This window comes from Argiope bruennichi, chromosome 10 (assembly GCF_947563725.1).
Source record: "Argiope bruennichi chromosome 10, qqArgBrue1.1, whole genome shotgun sequence".
Classification (NCBI taxonomy): domain Eukaryota; kingdom Metazoa; phylum Arthropoda; class Arachnida; order Araneae; family Araneidae; genus Argiope; species Argiope bruennichi.
Genome location: NC_079160.1, coordinates 88,946,844 through 88,968,041, shown reverse-complemented (window position 1 = coordinate 88,968,041; position 21,198 = coordinate 88,946,844). Strand labels below are relative to the sequence as shown.

Here is a 21,198-nt window from a genome sequence, read left to right as displayed (position 1 = left end):
TTATTCTACTTCTTTAATATTCTTTTTCAACGATATCATTCCTAAATGAAATTTTATACTAAAGCGGAAGCATAAAACCGCAAATTAAGCGAAAAAAATTAAGAACTATTTGACAAAGCCTATGCACAAGAGACGCTACGCGTAAAGAAGCATTGACAACTACGGCGCGCAATGGAAGACCAAGCTTACCTCAAGCAGATCACGTGACCACAGTAGGAGATGGGCAAATCCATCGCAAACCATACATTTCGGCGGTTTGAGGGTGAAGAGAGGAGCTTTAAGGATAAGTGCCATTTACACGTAGAGTTGTATCTCAACGCTTAGTCTGTTAGGTGTGAAAAATTGTTTTTATCGAAACGGTGTGGCCATAAATTAGCTCAATTATTTCACTACTGGCCCTACCCAATCGCCAATTCTATGCGATGTCGTTTTTAAACGGGGGACCCAGGATATAAAGCGAGGACATCTTTGGTAATGATTTGTTTTATATCTACTTCTAATGCTGTTTTTACAGGGTTCTGATATTAAGGAATCTTGAACTACATTTAAGAGTAATTTATGGCATGACGAATATTTCTGTTGATATATTATCTTCAAAACTAGTGATATACTAATTTCTGTAGGCAAAAAATTTTCTAGTAATGTCTTAACTTATATACCTGTACAAAAAAAAAAAAAAAAAAAATATGAATAATGGGAAAATATATTTTTCATTAACATTTAATGGCCATTGTTACTGCAGAAAGAAGAGATGTTCCTCTTGAAACATGTTTATATCATTGTATGAATCTTTATCTTTGCATCTTTATGATACAGAGAAAGAAATTATAAATCTAATGATTATATTTGTCTTCACACACTCGGAAAATTTTTGTAATTTCAACATTTCTATTTATTTTAATTTGTCTTAGCTTGTGACCATTAACTGATAAAAACAAAATAAATAAAGTATTGTGATATTCTTGATTTAAAGTTATGGTGCAGGAACATTTTAATTCTGTAATATAAATTTTGATTATTGAAAGATTGAATTTTAAACCATTTGTCATACAAAATGCATGATGCATCCAATATATTATATATAAAGAATGGTTTTTCTACTATAATCATTCTATAGAAGTATTTTCAGTAACCTGATTAAAGTAAAAAGTAGATGTTATTGATTCAGAATTAAAACTATATTTTGTATTTGTATAATGTTTTCTGATAATTTGCATTTTCTGCAATCCCAATTTAAAAATACTTATATCTAGGCAATTTTGTCCGACATTAATATCCCATTTGCAAAAACCATATCATGTTTTCATATCATAAAAGCACACATATTTAAGATATTGCCAGGGAATTTATATGTTTTGCATTAATTTTCTTTTAGACAATTGCAGCTACATAAATTCTAGAAATGTTCATGCAATTGGAACTATTTTGTAAAAAAAGAAGAAAAATCTATGTAAAATATTGTAATAATGCATGCATGGTTTCGGTACTTTTCCATTAGCCGGGTGCAAGCGAAAAATCGCCAAATAATGTAGAATGCCGCAACATTCGCTTTTGGTTCACAATCTGTTAGCCGGGCGTAAGAAAATAAATTGCCAAATATTGTAGAATTCCGCCAAATTTCTTACTGCAAATTCGCGTTTGGTTCACAATTGGCAACATTTGCGCCCGATGAACGGAAAAGTACCATAATTTCTAAGGAGATATTGTAGAATAAACCAACTGTTCAAAAGCAGTTGGAATTTGAATCTTTATAATTTTTTTTTAATTATAAAAAGTAACATACTGTAGTATTTATGGAAATATAGTGTTCAAGCTATTTAGGTAAATAAATACTTCTTGTAGCTACTTTTGTTTTATTTTTATATTTTTATCAAATTTTAATTATGTTTGCCATATTTATAAATGATGTTATTTTTTTATATTATTATTTTTTTATTCTTTAGAAGATATACAAATCTTGCTTATCATTTTTTAAATGTAACTTGCACATTAAATGTGTGTCTTTATTTACTGCAAAATCCACTTGATAATGTTAATTTAAATTTTATGCTGTAAGTTATAGTAAAATATTCCAATCCAGTAAACAAAAACTTTCAGTATTGGTATCTTATTTCAGTTACATATGGAACAATTTCTTTTTTATTGTATGATTTTTTAAAGTTATGTAGAAAGTATTCAACTTCCAATGTACGTAATGAAAATACTAGTTATTATGTATATTTTAATTCCACATATTATACAAAGACAATCTTTGTTAAACCGACTCAATCAAATATTAATACATATATGTTTTCATTATAAATTGTGAGACAGTTGCATATTTAATACAGTAAATAAATAGCAGACTATAGTTAATACTGTGACGTTTCTTAAGAGCAATAATGGTCAACAACCTTTTAGTGCAATATGTTTTTAAATAAGTAATTTCATGCACACATCACATACACATATATAAAGTGGTTTCAGCATTTAAATTTGTTATCAGGAGGCCATATTCCTTTAAACACATCACACACACCGTTTACCACACAACACCATTTTCACATCACTCCATCATGCCGTCTTTCATTCTAGTCTTTCTTAGAGTTCGTTCATAGAGGGCACTAGTCATTACAATACTCTTTTTTTTTATTGCTAATTGCTTATAAAAGAAATGTCCAGCTGGCTTTCAGTTAAGTGAATTCATATAGATTCAAATTTTAAATATGTTTATTCGATGCATCAGGTTAGGATGCTATTGTTAGCGTTTGGGTGTACTTTAAGTAAAATCCTTGTATTTTATTTTAATAAATATTTATCCTATGCCCCATAAATGAATATGTACATTGGTTTCCATGTTAATTGAGAGTATATTGAGTCCTATATTCAGCAGCCATCATATTGTTCATATCAGTATCCTGAAATTATCACTTTTTAATGATTCTATCTAATTAAGGGATGATAATTGAAAGGATGATCATATTTTCGGAATTGATTATTCTTTAATGTTGATTTCTGCTCTATTTGATACTTTTTTTTATTCAATTCCCCAAACCACCACTTATATGTGAGTATTGTGTCATTACTACCATGCTATTTTATTATGGCTAATTCAAGTGGCAAAATAAATAAAGTTTCTGGAGTGGCATGAAAAATATTTTACACAGTATCATTAAATGTAACCGAAATTATCTACCACTGTTAATTTCAAAATGTTATTGAAAAATTCAATAACAAAAAAAAGTTTTAACATTAAAAAAAAATTATTTTGTAAAAATGTAAATCTTCCATTTGTCCATCATAATTTAATGTGTAGACCTCTTATAGTGAAAAAAAAAAATATATTTTAAAGTATTTTATTGTGAATTGCAATCTTTTCCCGACAATAATAGGAATAATTCGCAGTTTTTATGCCTCCCAAGTTCATGCATAATCCAAATTCACCATATTGCTAAATATAAACATCTCTGCCATCTGTCTTTCCTCTCACCCCCATCTTCATTTAATACATGAATCAAGCATATGCAATAGCACGTAGAGTTTTCAAATCAGAGTGAACAGTATCTTGGTATTCTTAACGATTGATAACTGTAATGAAAACAAACATATAATTTGTTTTAGAAATATCAATTATTATGTAAATATTTAAAGCAAGTTTTAGTCAAATTATTTTTGTTTACTTTATTTTCTTAACATTTTCAGACTTGCTACAACTTTGTTTCTAGATTGTTGATTCCAACCTTATGCATTTTTTTAAAATTTTGTTTTTGTCTTGCAATACATACAAAACTACCAAAAATATAATTTTTTTTTTCGTAGAAAGGAAAATATTTTTCCATAAATAATAATAAAAATTGGAAAAGGCTATTTTCATTGTGTTCTTTTAAAATATCATAGTATAAAGTTTATCTCCCCCTTTAAAGTCAAACAACACAAATGAAGTTTGTAAAATGATGAAATATATTATATGCTTTTGTAAAATGCTTTAGTTTTAAGAAGGTCGCAGCACTATTTCTGTTAATAATTAGGAACACCATGCCAGTGGTGTAACTGAATTGCTATCTAGATTTCTAAAAAAAATTGCCATGAAAAATTAAGATTTGTTTGTAAATTAAGTTGAATAAGTTGATTGCAATTAAAATTTTATACAATACTGTTGTTATTGCAGTTAATAAAATATCTATTAACTAACATTGAGCTCAATTTGCTAAATTCTCAATTCTTGAAAACAGAAGTTCTACAGATTTAGTATATATAGAATATAACACTAATATGTTATAATAGTGTGTATATGTGTGAGAGAGAGATTTATTCAAATAATACACAGAGTTATCAGTAGCATTTATGTAAATATCTTTGTTTGCATTGAACTAATTTTAAAAAGAATTATAAGCTCATTTGTTGCCTCACTTACAGAAAACAAAATTATAAGTATTACTCTATTTAGTAACTGAAACTCAAAATAAGTGTACATAAACCTGAAAATAGAAATTCTTTCACTCAATAAAATCAACATTTGTGAGATTGCATTTATATTTAACTTAATTTTTTTTAGATAATTATTGATACATTAATGCATACTTGACTTTAAACAATTTATTAATTTTTTTTAGTTATCATGCAAGATTTTTTATCACAACGTAGTTAAAAATTGAATAAATATTCTTTGAATCATTCCTGTTGTTGGTGCTTTAATTCTCATATTTGGATAACGGACAAAATTTAAAACTGTTGTTGTATGCTCATCTTTAATTAGAATTAAACAGGATGCAAGGTTAAAATTAGGATGAATTAATATGGAAGTTGAAGGTACAAGCACAGCGTCAGCGGTCCTAATATATCTTATTGCCGCCTGGAAGAACAAACTTTTTGTATAATATTTACAAATATTACACATGTATTGTATAATGCATTAAATCTATAAATAATCATTCAGAAATATATTATTGATCTAGAAGAATTTATTATATTATTTAAATGAACATATTAAATATAGATGATACTCAACACAGATTTCTGTGAATAAATTTCAAGTAAAAAAAGAAACATTAAATTAAAATTAGTTTGGTTCTGTATGATTATGGAATAAATTATTCAACCCATACCAAATCTATTAGACTACTATGATATAAATGCTATAACATCTTTTGTATTTTTATCAGTAAGCATCATTTAAGTTAGATTTAAATTGAAGTTTAAAAATAAAGAAAAAAGTATGATCTTAATGCTTTTCCTGAGTTGTTAATAAACTTTATGATTTCAATTTTTTTTTTTTTTTTCTCCCAGTAAGCACGTTAAAAAAATTTATTTTTTTAGATTGATGTTAATATTGTTTTCTCATTTTTTAAAAATAAAGACAATCTTTATCCTTAAGTTTTGATTATATATTTTCTACTCATAAATTTGTTACTTAAATTCAATAAGTCATTTAATTTATTTCATTATGCACATTACAGATACGAATTCTTTTAGTTTATCACTATAAATTATTTAAAAATTATAGGTTTGCTATTTACAAGACTTTAACATGTACTTACTTAAAACTACTTAGCACAAATGGAGTATAACGACTAAATAAAAGTCAACATGCATGAAATAGATAATGATTTGTTTTATTATCATATAACATATTTTGTAATTTAAATATCAACTTCTTCATTCACAATGTAATTTATACATTTCTAAAAATTTTACACAAGATTTTTATGAAAGGCATCAAAAGAATCTGCAAAAAAATAATGATGAACATAATGAACATAAAAAAAGTGATTTAAAAATAGACATTAATAGAGAGAAATTTAAAATTAAAGTTAATCGATTTTTAAATTTTTTCAGTCATTATATAACACTGTTTCTAACAAAAAGAACGGTATCCATATTCACGTACAAAAGCAATGATAATGTTTTCCTCCTGCTCAGTAGAAAATGATTCAATTGAACAGGAGGAAGTGTTGAGCTACTGCTCAGCATTTAAAAGTTGACCGGGTGCCCCTCTGTCTCAAATGTTTCTACCTGTTAAAAGTACAGCTTGTGATGGATTCATCCATTTTATAGAGATAATTATTGCGATAGAGACTCTATTCCGATGTGTGAGATAACAATTCGATGGCTCAATCCCTTGAAAGCACAATTGTTTTTAGAAACTTGTAATTGACTGACATTATTTAGTCAGAAAGAAGATTGTGTGTACACTGGAAGAGTGGACTGTAGAAAGTATTTGTCTCGACTGGACGTGTACTTGTTACTGTATAGTTTTTGCTGGATGGTTTGTAGTTGACTTAGTATAAACCTACCTTTACTTTTGAAATTAAGTCATAATGGTTAGTACATCAAAATTTCGATAAATTATTAAAAATGTCTATTAGACAGGTATCCTTTCAGTATTATTATCATTTTACTTTGATAATCAATACCGAAAGAATCCTGGATGAAATATTCTTGTTAACAATGAAAACTGCTGAGTTTTATTGCAATGAAAGCTTTATTTTGAAATTTAATTAAAAAATGTTTTAAAATTATGTATAAAATTGAACGACATTATAATGTAATTAAAAATATACTTTTTGAAATGTTAAGATAGTGTAACAGTCGTTTTTTAATTCAATATTTTGGAAAGTTATGGTGGTAAATGTCAAAATTCCATTAAATTTTAAATTAAAGTTGTATTAAGAATTTTTTTTAAAAAAAGGTCAAAAATAACATATTCCCACATTCCATTGTAAATATTTGCTAAATTGTTAATATATTTTAATTGATAGATAGATATATTAATAGATATTGATTGTATAAAGTGAAATTTTGACATATTTATATTATGGTTAATTAGGCATAAAATAACAAAAAAATTTGCAAATTCAGTATAGTTTAATTTCCAAATGAAGAAATGCCCAGAAGCTTTGAATGCAAGTTTAGAAAAATGATCTTTTTAATAACCACATTGTACATATTAATGAATTTTGAACTAAAACATGTAAAGGAAATTACTTTTTAGAAAATCTGGCACTGTTTACAATTTATTCATCATTTGCTTTACTTAGAATGAAATTTGCTTTTATATTTTAACTTTAAAAATATTTTTTAAACTTTTCCCTCTTTCATCAAATATGGTCTTTGAGGTTATTATAATTTATTTCATGCATAGTATTATTTTTATGCAAGATTCATATATTAATTGCTACATTTTAAAAGAAGAAAAATTTGTAAAGTATGTGTTTTTTTGTCATGCACTACAATACAGCTTTAACCTAAGATTACTGTCAAATTTTTTTAATTGATTGAAAAAGATTATTTCATGAAACATTATTTTGTATTGCATGAGAAATCCATAAGATCTTTTTTTTTTTTTTTTTCTTTTCAGATTTTTTCAAGATTTTGCGGAGGACTTGCTTGAAATAATTTCCATTCTGTCTAGGAATTTACTTAAAAAAAAAAAATGGAAGCACCTGTTAATGATTCAAAGATTATAGTCCCTTTTGTGCCATCACTTTTGCACTTCTCATTGGTAAAAGTAGCTTTTCCATTGTTCAAAAGCTTTGATAATGCAACTTGGTGTATCATCATGGAAGAAATGAAGCGCTCAAGTTCTGCAGAATTTAATGAAGCTAGGTCTGAAAATCCTAAGGTAAACAAAGCAAAGGAAAATTTACTTCACATTCCTTCACATTTAAGACTCGGAATATTAGAAACAATTATGGGCTTGCATTCTGCTGTCGCACAATGGCGTATGAACCATCCACTTTCAGATGATTTTCCTGAACTTCTTTTCTTTAAAACTGATGGAACAGTTGATAGAATTAAGACAGTTCAGCAATTGGTTCTGAATGAAGATATAAATATCGAACGGAGGTTTGATTTGGCTTGCTCCTATTTCTTGGGCAATACTATACACACTTTGTGGGCAGAAATGAAGAGATCTGGTAAGGCAGCCAAATCTTTGACAGCTTATAATCCTGTTTCACGTTTTTGGGTTAGAAGGATGCGTCGTAAATATCGGGTTCCGTGGATATATGCCGTTCAATTACAACTTGACCTTCCTGATGAATTTTTGAGTAGTCCGACACCAAGATTCAGTGCTTTCTTTCCTTTCTTGCGGCCAAAAGCCAGGGAGAGGTTTCTTATCTCTTTAATGAAGACCACACCAGATGATTTCCTGTTATGTCTGTATGGAGCAACTAAAGAAGAAGAATTGCAAATATTGGAAATGGATACTCCAAAACTCCTTTGTCTCTATTTGGATTGGCCACTGCAAAGTTTCTTCCTTGAAATAGTAGAAAAATTGTGGAATTTTATTGATTCTTCTCTTTTTAAAGCAGTACTAGAGATTATTTACTCATACAGTATGAGCAGGAAGGATTTTGATTATGACAAACTTTATATGGACTTTTGGGAAAGAAGCCCTAATAACTTAAAGGAAGAAGCAAAGGCGTGCCCACTTTTCGGCAACAAACTTAAATTGTATTACGATTCAATTAGAAAGAAGCAAAAAGGTGAATTTTATAAACTGACAGGTCCAAACAGGAAAAGATATGAATTACCTCCTGATCTCGAGCATGCAATAAATGTGTCAGTAGACTGCTTTCTTGCCAACATGTTTGTTTATCTCTTTGATTTAGATGAACCAGCGATATAAGATTATCACCTTCTCAAAAAATGCTATACAAATTTTTGAATTGCATATGAAAAAATACCTTCATTTTCCAAAACATTAAAATGTCATCTACACCATTACAACTTGAAGCTACATTTTTTTTGTTAAGTGTTCAAAGAGTTTTTGGATTGACTATCTTTTCCTACAATGTCAGAAATGTTTTACCTTATATTTAACGTATCATTTTTTATTCTATCTCACTAAAAAGTGTGATAATAGTTTAAAAGTACTATTTGGTTTTAAAATATTATCGTAAGTGAGTAGAATTTCATTATGTTTTCAATTTCATGATAGTAGGCTGTCACAATATTACTTTGTAGACATGACCACATATGATACTAACATTACTGATTTCTGTCAGCATTGGAGTTTGTGTTAAGCATCTCTCTGTCCATTTCATTGTAACAATTCCTTCATTTTGTGAAAATTAAAAATCAGATTAAGAAAAATAAATATCTAAAAGTTATATTTGAAATATCTTTTGGCTTGTCTTGTCTAAGGCAGTGTTTATGGTACTTGGTTTTTAAAAAATGAAAGATATTAATTATGCATTTCAATAAATAATAATATATTTTAATTCTTGAAATTTATAAAATTTCACCTTCACATCAATTTAGTAATTTACTATCTCATTCACTATTTATTTTATGGCTAGAGATAATTATTTATATCGCAAAGAATTTTGAATGATTTTCAATATAAATTATGCTACATGATTCTTATCTTCTCTGCGAAGAAATGCTCAGCTTCTTATTACAGATAAAATATTTCCTTTATGCATTTTAATAAAAATTGTATGGATGAAGCTGGATTCAATTTAATTCAATAAAACATAATTCTACATGTAGGTTTTATTCTAAAATAATATTTCATTTTTTTTTATTATTGGCTTTTTTGATATAATTATGTTGATGTCTTAAATAGTTTTTTTATGCTGTAATTTTTAAAATTTTGAAGAAATGTATGAGTTTTTTTAAATTTCAAATGGGATATACATTTATAAGCTCAATTGATTACTGGTTTTATGTAAATGTTCATTGTAATATTTTTTAAGAAAATAAAATTTTAATATATTAAAAATATATTTATCTATATAGTACTAAGCAATTCTTTTTACTGAGGCAGTACAGAGGTTTCACTCTCGTAAGTATTTGAAGCAACTCATTTAACTGAACTGTGGTGACCTAAGATAAGGTCCCAGTTTTCAGATCCTAAAGTTTCAAGTTTGAAATCCTGTTCTAAAGAATTACCTGAAAAAAGGTGTGATGTATGTAAATCCATTGGACACAGATGTTTTGCTAATGTGGCATGAAAATTTGGAGAATGGATCCTGGCTCGGATAACTACCTTGTCATATAGCCCTTCTGTTGTGCTCAATTCCATTTCTACCCATATGCTGCTTAATTTTGTAAATAAATTTAAAATAACATGCATATTATTTTGTGTCTTCATGAATGTGGTCAGTTTGTTATTCTGTGAAATATACTCGTCTTTTGTTGTGATTGCTATATAAGCCTATTTGTTTTAAAAAATAAAAAGTTTACCTACATTTTGTTTAGGTCTTTTTAGACCCTTATGTTAAAATGCACGGATTTAAAAAGAAAAAGTACAATTTTCTCATTTGTAATATGGTAAATAAATTTATTTATAAATTGAAAATATATTTATTATTAATGTATATTCTCGTGACTCGGAACTCAACTTTCATTTTGCAATCAGTTTATTTTTGAACAACACAAGACAGAGTTTTATGAGGCTATTTACATAATGATTATAGAAACTGATCAGAGTATTTACACATGAAGTAGACTGAAATTGATCAAATGACCCATACATCAGAGATAAAATAAGGTAACGTAAAAATTTTCCTTAAAGCAAACACAACATATTAAATCAGTAAACTGGATTGCCAGATTCCAAGCTGGAATAAGATGCAACACAAACTCTTTTAGAAAATAAACAGGAAACATAAACCTTATTAGGAGTTGCCACTTATACTATAAATATATGTATATTTATGCAAAGATTTTCATGCATCAAGAATTTTGATGTTTGAGAAGCACATTTTTATAGGAGACTTAAGAATAAATTTGCATTAAGAATAAAAGTTTGGGATATATTGTCTAAATTTTTAAAGCCCCGTGCATATATGGCCATTGATGAACAGTTTTCTTTCAAAAGAAACTATCTATTCTGACATTACATACAAATTACATGTGTAACATCCAACCAAATCTTGAAAGCTACGATGCAAGCCACATGAGAAAGATGAATTTCTTAGTGTTGTTCACGATTTCTACATGACTTCAAGTGATATAACATGTGAAAACTTCTCTTCTTCTTGTACACATAGATAGAAGTTACTGAAAAGGAATGTAACTATTTTCGGAATAATTAGAAGAAGCAGACCCTCCGTTTCCTTTGAATTGCTTCAAACTAAAAATAATGAAGTATATTCATCTTTATTTGTATTCACGAATGATTCTATGCTCCTCCCATACATACCCAAAAGAAATGAATGCATACCAAAAGCATATTACATTTTGAAAAAAAAAAAAAAAATAGTTGATACTTCACAATCCAAAAAACTTCAAGCAATAGTGATAAATATTCTATAAAAGATATTGTTACGAACCTGTGATGCTGCTTCCCAGCATAGTTAGTTCCATAGGAGGTCCCAGAGCTTGGAGACCATTTGGCGACTTTGCCGCCAAAATAGATTATACCCGAAACATCGAGAATTTTCCCGATCCGTCCAGTAGGAAACGAGTTACACCTCGAACGTTCCTGATTGGTTGAGAGGCTTCTAGCCGCGCCTCCTGAGACCTATAAAAGGAAGCAGTCCTGCCGCTGCCGAGGGTGGTGAATTGAAGTCGCGAACCAGTGGAGTCGAAGAGTAGTCAGCAGCGAAAGAGCCGTCGGAGCCGACGGTAAAGAACTGGCCTTCCAGAGATAAGCGGAGCAACGACGGAGTGAATATAGTGCTGAACTAAGCTGTGTGCTACTGTCTGCAGTAGAGTCTGTTGTATGCTGCACGTCTCGGCTGAAGATAATCGTATTCTGTGCTGTATATAGTTGTCGTCTTTGTGCTGTCCTGTGTGTCTTCGTGTAAATAAACGTCGTTGTTTTATTTTCTAATCAAAGAGACAATCGTTCGGTTAAAAATTCTGTACTGATTTCGCCAGTTATTATTTTTTTATTAAATTAATGTCATCAAAAGTAATGAATTTCATATAAAATCGATAGTATCCTTCTACAATTCCATTTCTGGGAGATATTTCAAAAGTAAATTTCTCTGTGAAGAGAAATCTTGATAGAGATTCCCAGGTGCAACCACAAAATAAAATAATTAATATATCGATTTTGTCTCTTTTTATTTCGTGTAAAAGCTCTGACAAAATGATGTCATTAAAGTTCGCCGATTGTATTAATATCATTCATATGACTGTCAAAAGCGACTACTGCCATTAAGAATAATTTACGAGTGAGTTTTGATAAACTACATCGTATCATACCAGAAATGCAGTAAAATTGTAGTTACAATAAAATAAGTAAAAGCTGCACAATAATGATGGAACATTTTAATAGCTTAGATACATTTCAAAGTGACGAAATAGTGAAGTTGGCTGAGAAAGTGGGGAAATCTTTCCATTTAATGAAATTGCAGGATATATAAAGGATTGATTTGGCAATATCACTCAAAATAGAAAGGAAGGAATAAATGAACCATGCTTACATATCTCGGAATCAAAAGTTTTCATTTTTTTGAAATAAGTTCAGTGGCTGATGTTGGTGAACTCCATTGCGGATTTTTTTAAATAAAATGTTCGCAATGAAGAAGAAAACAGAGGAGCGGTGGATATATAATATATGAATGTCATGTAATAGACAAGCGATTGATGATTATACATGTAAGGTTACTGAGTTTTCATGCCTAGTAAAAAGTTTTTGAATCGATACAATTGCTAACCTATGTGTTCATAATTTATTCTCCATGGCGAACTCTTAAAAAGTCCTTACAGAGAAAATACAATAGACAAAAACGAAGTTGCATTGTTTTACTAATACACTCACATGCGAGAACGAATTCGTCATTGATGGCTAAAAGACAAGCATTTTGATATTGTTTTCAAAAATTTATCGAGCAGTCACAACGAAAGAAAACCCATACCATAGTTAAATTATAAATTCAATAATAACTTACTAATTCTTGGTCAATTCCCATAAAATTTGAACTTTGAGATACAGAACAGAACGCCGTCTCATACCCCCGTATCCGTGACCATTCTGGTCACTGAACGGTTTGGTAGGCATGTTACGGGAATTTTATTTAATTAACAAAATATTTACAGTAGGAAAACGAAACAAAAATAACTATTTACAAAATTTACAATTATATAAGAAATTATATTATGATGAGGCCGTTTACATAATTTTTCAACTTAGAAATATAATTTGTAGTAATTAGCTTAGAAATATAATGCAGATTGAGAGATAAAATTTGTAAAAATATACATATAATCTGTGTTCACATTTTTTATGTTATAGTAGATCAGGATGCAGTTAAAAAAAAAAATCAGATGGAAAATGATTTGAGAAATGGAAATGAAGACAATCTCTGTTTGATTGAAATGTGTGACAGGAGACTGCAGTGCTTGTTTTTTCCCTTAGTCTTTTTTGGTATGAGACTTGATGTAAAGGAAGTGATAAATTTTCAATTAATCTTAAAAGATTTTTTGCTGAAACTAAACATTTAAAAAATATGAGAATAGAAAATGGATTCATTCAGCATTTAAAGTCTTATTTGTACTAAAGAATATTTTTTATGATTTATGCAAAATCTCAAAAAAATTTTCAGCAAATATTTCTTTTATTCATCATAAAATTCAGTTTTTAGTTTTCATTTCAAAAGTATTTAAATAATGTAAAAATAATATTTTATTCTCTTTCAGTCAATAAGTATACTGCTGAAAAAGTTATGAAGCCAGCATTTTATATTTCTTAAATCTTTAATCTTAAGAAATTATGAATTGAAATGTTCTTGACACTGCAAAATTTAAACAGAAACTAAAAATAATATTTTCTTTCTTCTGCGAACACATCCAAATGATTTACGAAGTTTTGAATAACAGTATTTTAGGACAATCCAATCCAAGACTGATTGACGTAAAATTCATAATTTTACGTCAATCAGTCTTGGAGAAAGACTGGGCATTGATTTGCGTACCATCTTAAAGATGTTCATAGAATTAGCCTAAGATCTTGTAATTTTATAAGTTAGTCATGTTTCAATTTTCATAACTCCCCCATTTTTAGTCGCAACGGAATGAACCTTTCATTTTATTTAAAATCATAGAGTTTCAAAGTCCTTTTTCTAATTAGGACTGAAAAAAACCGAAGGATCTGTAGAAAACTATAAAATTTTTAATTCATCAGAGCGTAGATTGAAACAAATTATTATATTTTGACTTTCTTGAATGCGATGTCATGCAAGGAGAAAACATTAGAATCGTCCAGAATTTTAAAAACTCGAGATTTTGACAGATCTTCAAGAAAAACACATTTTTGGAAATGCGTCTGCCTGTCGTTATGTTCATCTGTCTCAGAAAAAGATGGATGAAATTTAGTATGAGGACTTAACACTACATTTGTAGATAGTTATAAAGTTTTGAACTTAGTCCCTTCAGAGGAAATGAGCCATTCCAGCTGCCCTGAGTGCAAACGAGCTCGATTGCAACTAAAAAGCATAAAAAGCTAGATGTATAAAATTTGGTACACAGATTTAGCATGTAAAATGTTATATACCCAACTCTTTACCCAGTTAACCCAGATTTATACTCAAATCTTTCAAAGGATTGACTGTGTATTTTTGTATGTACGCGAGTGCAAAAATGCATAAATCAAATTTTGGTTACAATCGGTAAAAAAAAAAAAAAAAAGGGCGTCGAAAATACATCTCCCCGCATCATATTCAGTACAAATGTTAAATTAACACCAAAGACTTCGTTTATAAAATTCGCCAATGGCATGCAAGTTATTTGTGGTCCCACACAAGGTGCACATAGTTATGCAGGGTGAGAGGAATATCAGCTTTATTAGAGAACGCGTGAGTATGTTTTGCAGAGATCACTGTCTCTGCTTTTTAAGTTATCTGGTATTTCGAGTAATCTGATATATGTAAGCCCATAGCCCTAGAAGTATCTTTTTCTGAATTTTCCACATTCAGATGAAATATTCGACCTATAGTGCATTTTTGAATCATGTTTAATGATATACACATCGCTCGAATTATATATAGAAAGTATGAATAAACATTAACATGTTAAACATGCAGAAACTAATGTTCAAGTATTAATTATTCCTATAAAAAATACAAGATAATGTAAAAATTTAGAAAATGATATCTAAGCAGTTTTAACAGACGAAATGAAACATCTTAATTTCTATTTCACGTTTGAGTAGCCTCTTATCCGTTGCAGTTCCAGTGAACTGCACCGTTGCCCGGGGAACACCACGTGGAGGTGAGGTACTCTCGTTCCCCACCCGCCAACCCTCCCTTCATTGCTGCAGCTGACAAAAGTTTTTATTATTATTATTGCTGCTGCTGATGTTTTTGTTTTTGATGATGACAATATGCTTGTTTCATAATTTTATATGACAACCGACCACAGTTTGTGATGTTGAAAATAATATTAAACAGCTTCCAGAAGCACATGACAGTTTTTGAACTAGCATCCGGAGCAGATACGGTCTTTGAACATTTGGCAGCAGATAATCTTTGGATCAGTCATGAACAGTATTCGGAGACCGCCGACAGTTTCGATGTTAAACTGTTTATATCCGCTGTCGGTATTCCGCTGGCAAGTCCAGAGCCAAGCAAAACACATAGATTTCATATGACTCCACAATTGGGACACCGATGGGAGCCAATCGGGCCTGCAAGTTCAATCCACAGCAGATTTTATAAACCATGTATGATTTCAATACAGGAGCAGCAGCTTTCTGGACTTGAGCAGCAGCCAGTTCAGCTGGAATGTCCAATGCCTGGCAAAATCGAAACACTGCATACGAGCGCACCACGGCAACTCGTGGTTCAGGCGGTTGACATGGTACTACCGCATTTGGTTCCAAATCAGGATCAGAAACCAAATCCCCAGTAGATATTAAACGGGGAAATAGGGAATATCTTATCAATTCCCAAATAGTCACAAAAACGAAGAGTCCACCGATGGCCGTAGCCACAGTGAAATAGTCAAGAAACGCACTAAGCATTGCTCGGAACAAGAAAAAGTCACACAACGATCGGTTGCAGAACAGTAAATGAATTTTAGTAGAAAGCAACAGTGTATGTTTTCATTGTTCCTTCTGCTACATTGTTTGTATCTTGTAATTTTGTTGAGTATTTAAACAGTTACATAGCTGTTGACAATAACAACAGAAGTGACTGTTGAAATATTTTTTTGTTCGATAACAATTGAAATGCGATGATAATTATTACCATCTTAAAAATCGAGTATATGCCAATAATCAAGCATAGGAATTTCGATTGGGGACTAAAAGTGAAAGTTTTTATCTAAAGGAATTATGTGAATATAAATATAAATATTTATTGCAAGTATGATTCGTAATTAGAGTTTCTATGGGCAGTTAAAATTTATCAAATTTATCAAAAATGCACGTAAAAAATGAAAATAACCTTTCTAATTCACTTTATATAAATAGGAAAGAAAACATCTTTCTCTACGCCTCGGATGGACATAGGAAAATACAAGAATTAGGTAGCGAAGAAGTGTGGGGAAAAAATGAAGTAGAATTATTAATTGACAAAATTAATTAATAAATCATATTATATGTATCTAATAAGTGAATCTCTTTTCCTAGGTCAATCTCAAGTCTAGAAACCTTTTGTCAGAAACTAAATGTCATCTGTACGCATTAAAAATGTTTAAAATGCTAAGATAAGAGATGAAATTAGATCAAGGAGTTAAAAAAAAGGGCAACAATTTAAAAAGAAAAAAACGTAGTATAATTATTTTATTTTAATTAAATTAACAAAAAAATTCTCACTTTTAAACTCACTTATTCATTTACTTTCACGCGGATTAAATTACTGAACATTAAACGTATAAGTAAAAATGTTAGTAGAATCCAGTTTAACATTAACAAAACCGCTCGATGTATATGAGATTGAGCAGTGAAATAAGATTAATATTTTGATTAAAAAAATGGAACCTATAAAAACTGCGCTTATATTAACTTTGAAAATATTATTAAAAACCAGAAAAAAATATTTAAAAAATGAAACTTATATCTCTACAATGCTTACATTTTTGTTCGAGTTCATCAAGGAGTGTGAAATTCCATAAGGTTTAAAGAACTAAACAAATATTCAATTTTCATATATAGATTATTACGTTATAAAAATAAGGATTTAATATAATGAATGCTATTTTTCCCAAAAATCCCACTGTAATATATTGTCTCTAAATATCTCTCCGTTTTTAAATACACTTATTAATGAAAAATAAGAAAAACTGTTTCATTAAAAATTAAAGTTTCGTTTGTTAAGTAAATTCTGTACATAGGTTTAGTGTCTTATTTTCAAAAATAAATTGCATAAGCAATCCTTAAATGAAAGCACGCTATAAAAGAGAAACTCGTAAATTTTAATTTATATTTTTTTATTTCTTTTTTAGGTAAACTATTTTCTTATGCTAGAAAGCTTTAAAATCTTATTGATCAAATTATTATTAATAATACGTATATTTATTCATTCCAAGTATATATTTCCATACGTTCAATTTTAATCCCTTTATTTAAAACTCATTTTGGATAAGTATTTATTATCAAAATCTCAAAAATAAGTAACGGCTCAGAATGTAAGCGAGATTTTAAAATGCATAAAAGGACGCGAGCAGGAAGACATCAATCATATCGTCCACTGATAACGATTCACTTTTCCTTATCTCACATTCCCTTCTCATTATCTCACAGCTTGAGATTGGGGGAAGAGAAAAACAGGAACCCGTAAAAATACGGGCAGTGACAGTTTCAAGGGAGTTTTTGTTTCCGTCTATGGACGGGCCCGCCATTTTGAAGGGAGAAAAGATTCCATCTTTTGACGGGTTTGCCACTTGGAGGGTTAAGTAGTTCATTTTTCACGAGGACATTTTTCATATCTTACATAAAAATATTAAGTTTGTACATATATTTACAAAATATTTTCTCCTTCAAACTTCTTAAGAAATAACATTATTATATCTTTTCCGCGTTCTTTATTATTCGTGTCTGAACTGTAGTAAATTTTTGTTGAGCAATTTTTGTTATGAGAAATACAACGTACGGATTTGAAATACATTTGAATTCTTGCTTGTTGTTTCAATCATTATTTAAAAATTATTTTAGAGAGAGGACAACGCTAAAAAATCGATTTTTGGCGAAAACATCTAATTTTTTTAAAATTATTTATTTATTACTCTGGATTTCTAAAAATTTTATTTTATAAAACTTTTTGAATTTAGTTTCAACATTTATTTTATATTAGCTTCTGATATAAAATGATAAGAGTGTGCATATGTTCATTTAGCGTGACATATGTTCATTAGCAGACACTGGCGCAATCTGTATTTCTATCTATATACTACAATTTAGAATGAAATATAACCATATTTTTTCTAAAATTAGATCTCAGAGAAATTAAAAGAGAGAATTAATCAAGAGTTTCATTAAAAAAATAGACTCAAATATTGATAAGCTTTTGATGGTGAGTAAAAGAAACTAAGAACATTTTTTTTTCTTTTTACAAATATTTTTGTACATTTTTAACATTAAAAGAAAGGGCCAGTGTCTGAATTAAAAAAAGGTAAATAATACTTAATTTTCTTTCATTAAATGTTCAAGTAATTATTATAAGTTATTTTGAAGTCGAATCAGAGAGATTGCTCTTCTCGCTCCCCTGTAGGATTTGCCTACCCCCCCCCATCGGCAAATCTCTGCCGCCACCTCTGAAACATTAGTAACTGAAATAATTATTAGAGAAATTATTTACTTTTTTACCGTGGAAAAACATATGATTTGATAACATTATCATGGAAAATATTGCAGCAAATATTCTTTGAAAATTCATTAAAATTACATAAAAATTTCATAGCTTATTAATATATTGAAAATATATAGAGATATTTATGTGCATTTTAAATTTAAAAGTGGTACAAAAGTATTTTTAAAAGTTCCTGTGGGAAATGTCGAAATTTCCAGTAATATATATATTAATTAAAATATTGAAAAAGATCATTCCGAAGTGCACAGTTCATTATTCAAGGCTCTTCCCCTGTTTGTCTCCTTAATTTCTACAACATTTTTACTAGTTTTAATTTATTCTCTACATGGGCTGTTTTCAATTAATAATTACATGAAGCTCAAATAAAGCATTTAGATATAAATCATCTTTTCCCAAAATTGTTTCAGCATCTTATATACAGAAAATTAAAATCTAGGAGCAATTTTAAACAAACTGTCAAAAAAATTAATACAGCCTTAATATTTTAATACTAAATTTGTCTGGACTGTTCTTGTTACCAGCCAGTCAAACAATGAGAAGATTACAAAAAAAAAAAAAAAAAAAAAAAAAAATTCACTGATCTACAAATGAATTGAAAGATATTAGAAAATTATAATACTGCTTTAAAATTTTAATTTGAATAGGTGTGAATAGATATTATTTTTACAAATCAGATGAAAGTAAAAAAATAAATTAATATGGAAAAGCAGCAGAAAAAAAATCATAATTCTTATGTTGTTGTTTGCTTTGCACATTTGGTCAGCTAATTCTACCACCAGCCACGTGTTTGTTCTCAAGTTTCTCGATTCTATGCCCCAGACTCTATTTTGAATAGTGCTATAATCAATACACATTTGCTTACAATATTATTTAAAATATAATGATATGAAGTTGCTTATAGACAGGAAGAAACTGTAAGTATAACTATAAGGTGTGTTCAAATTAAAAGGTACGAAATGTAACCGTTAACATATTTGCCTATGCCAGTATGGAAGAACGCAGCGAGACATCAAGGGATGCGATTGGAGTCTCTGGCGTAGATCGGAGCATGCGCGGGCCCCCGCATGCGCAGGAGAGAGCAGAGGCTCTTATAAAGAGCGCCGTCCAATTAACGTGGCAGTGCATGTGAAGACAGGATGGCGTTCATGTTGCAAAATTTGACGATTGAGGAGGAGCGCGGCGTTATCCGATTTCTGACAGCGGAAGGTGTTACACCGGCCGTTATTCATCGCCAGATAGTCACCGTATATGGGGAAAACTGTGTGGCAGACAAGTCAGTGAGAAAATGGAGTGCCCGTTTTCGAGCAGGTCGTGATATTTTGGTTGGTGATCCGAGAACACGGGGTAACACGGGGTAATAAAACATATTTCGGTACTAAAATGTGTTTTTCAGGCATAAAAAGATTTTATAACTATTTAGAGCAATTCTATATATAAAAATAAATTTTTTCATAAAAATGTCTATAGATATTAAAATTATTAATTAATTAATTAAATAATCTTTTAATATTCATTATTTCAAATTATTTATACCTGTAAAATCTTTTTTTTAAGGCACTCAACATTTTTAGAACTTTTAATTATGTAAAAGAATTGCGAACATTTATTGAAAGCATATTAAGAAATTAAATTCAAATAAATAATAGTAGAAAATAATTTACTGGCAAAAATTTTCTAAAATTAGATTTAAAATCTTACTTTAATGAAAACGGGAATTATATTTTCTGAGTTTTATCGTAAAAAATTATTCAACAGGTTTTAGACTGTTTTATTACATAACAAATTTTATTGATTTTGAAATAATATTCTTGAATTTATTATTATTGTAACATGCATTAGGAAAGGTGATGAATAAAGAGGATATTTTAATTCATAAAAAGCGTTTTATATAAATTTTGAATAATAAAATCTCATAATTTCAATGTCACAGTTGTATATGATGTCTAAGTTTTGAATTCGTCTAAAAACTTAAGTGCTTGGTAAAGAAACCAAAATAATTTTTGCAACATTTTTAATTGTGAATAAAAGAAATATTATCTAACATTTAGATTGCATGTTTATATACGCCATAGTCCTGAGCACAACGATCCCATTGATTAACGAGCCGAAAGATTCCTTGTTCCCAGAATTCATGCGGCCGTGACGAGACCATGCCCTTCATACCATTCTTGAGTTCGCCGTCTGAGTTGAAGCGCTTCACTTTCAGAAGTTTTTTCAGGGGACCAAACACATGAAATTCGCAGGGCGACATATCCGGACTGTAAGGCGGATGTTCGAGCTGCTACCACTTGAACCTGGCCAGTTCCGCGTGTGTGACCCTGGAGACGTGTGGACTCGCGCCATTATGGAGCAGAACCCCGCCCTCCGTGAGTTGTCCGGGTCTTTTGTTCTTGACGGATCTGCGTAGTCTTCGGAGTGTCTCACTGTACACATCGGAGTTAATAGTTCTTCCGTGCTCGAGAAATTCAACAAGTAGCAGAACTTGGAAGTCGAAAAAGAGGGCGAGTAACAC

The 21,198-nt window shown here is 29.6% G+C and overlaps 1 protein-coding gene across 1 annotated transcript; it reads left to right on the top strand.

Annotated features, from left to right (window-relative positions):
* Nucleotides 1-225: 225 nt before the first annotated feature.
* Nucleotides 226-10,251, top strand: LOC129989391 (uncharacterized). The gene is made up of 2 exons (XM_056097905.1): nucleotides 226-471; nucleotides 7,337-10,251. The coding sequence occupies exon 2, from the start codon at nucleotides 7,412-7,414 to the stop codon at nucleotides 8,606-8,608; it is 1,197 nt and encodes a 398-aa protein (XP_055953880.1). The 5' UTR covers nucleotides 226-471; nucleotides 7,337-7,411; the 3' UTR covers nucleotides 8,609-10,251.
* The last annotated feature ends 10,947 nt before the right edge of the window (nucleotides 10,252-21,198 follow it).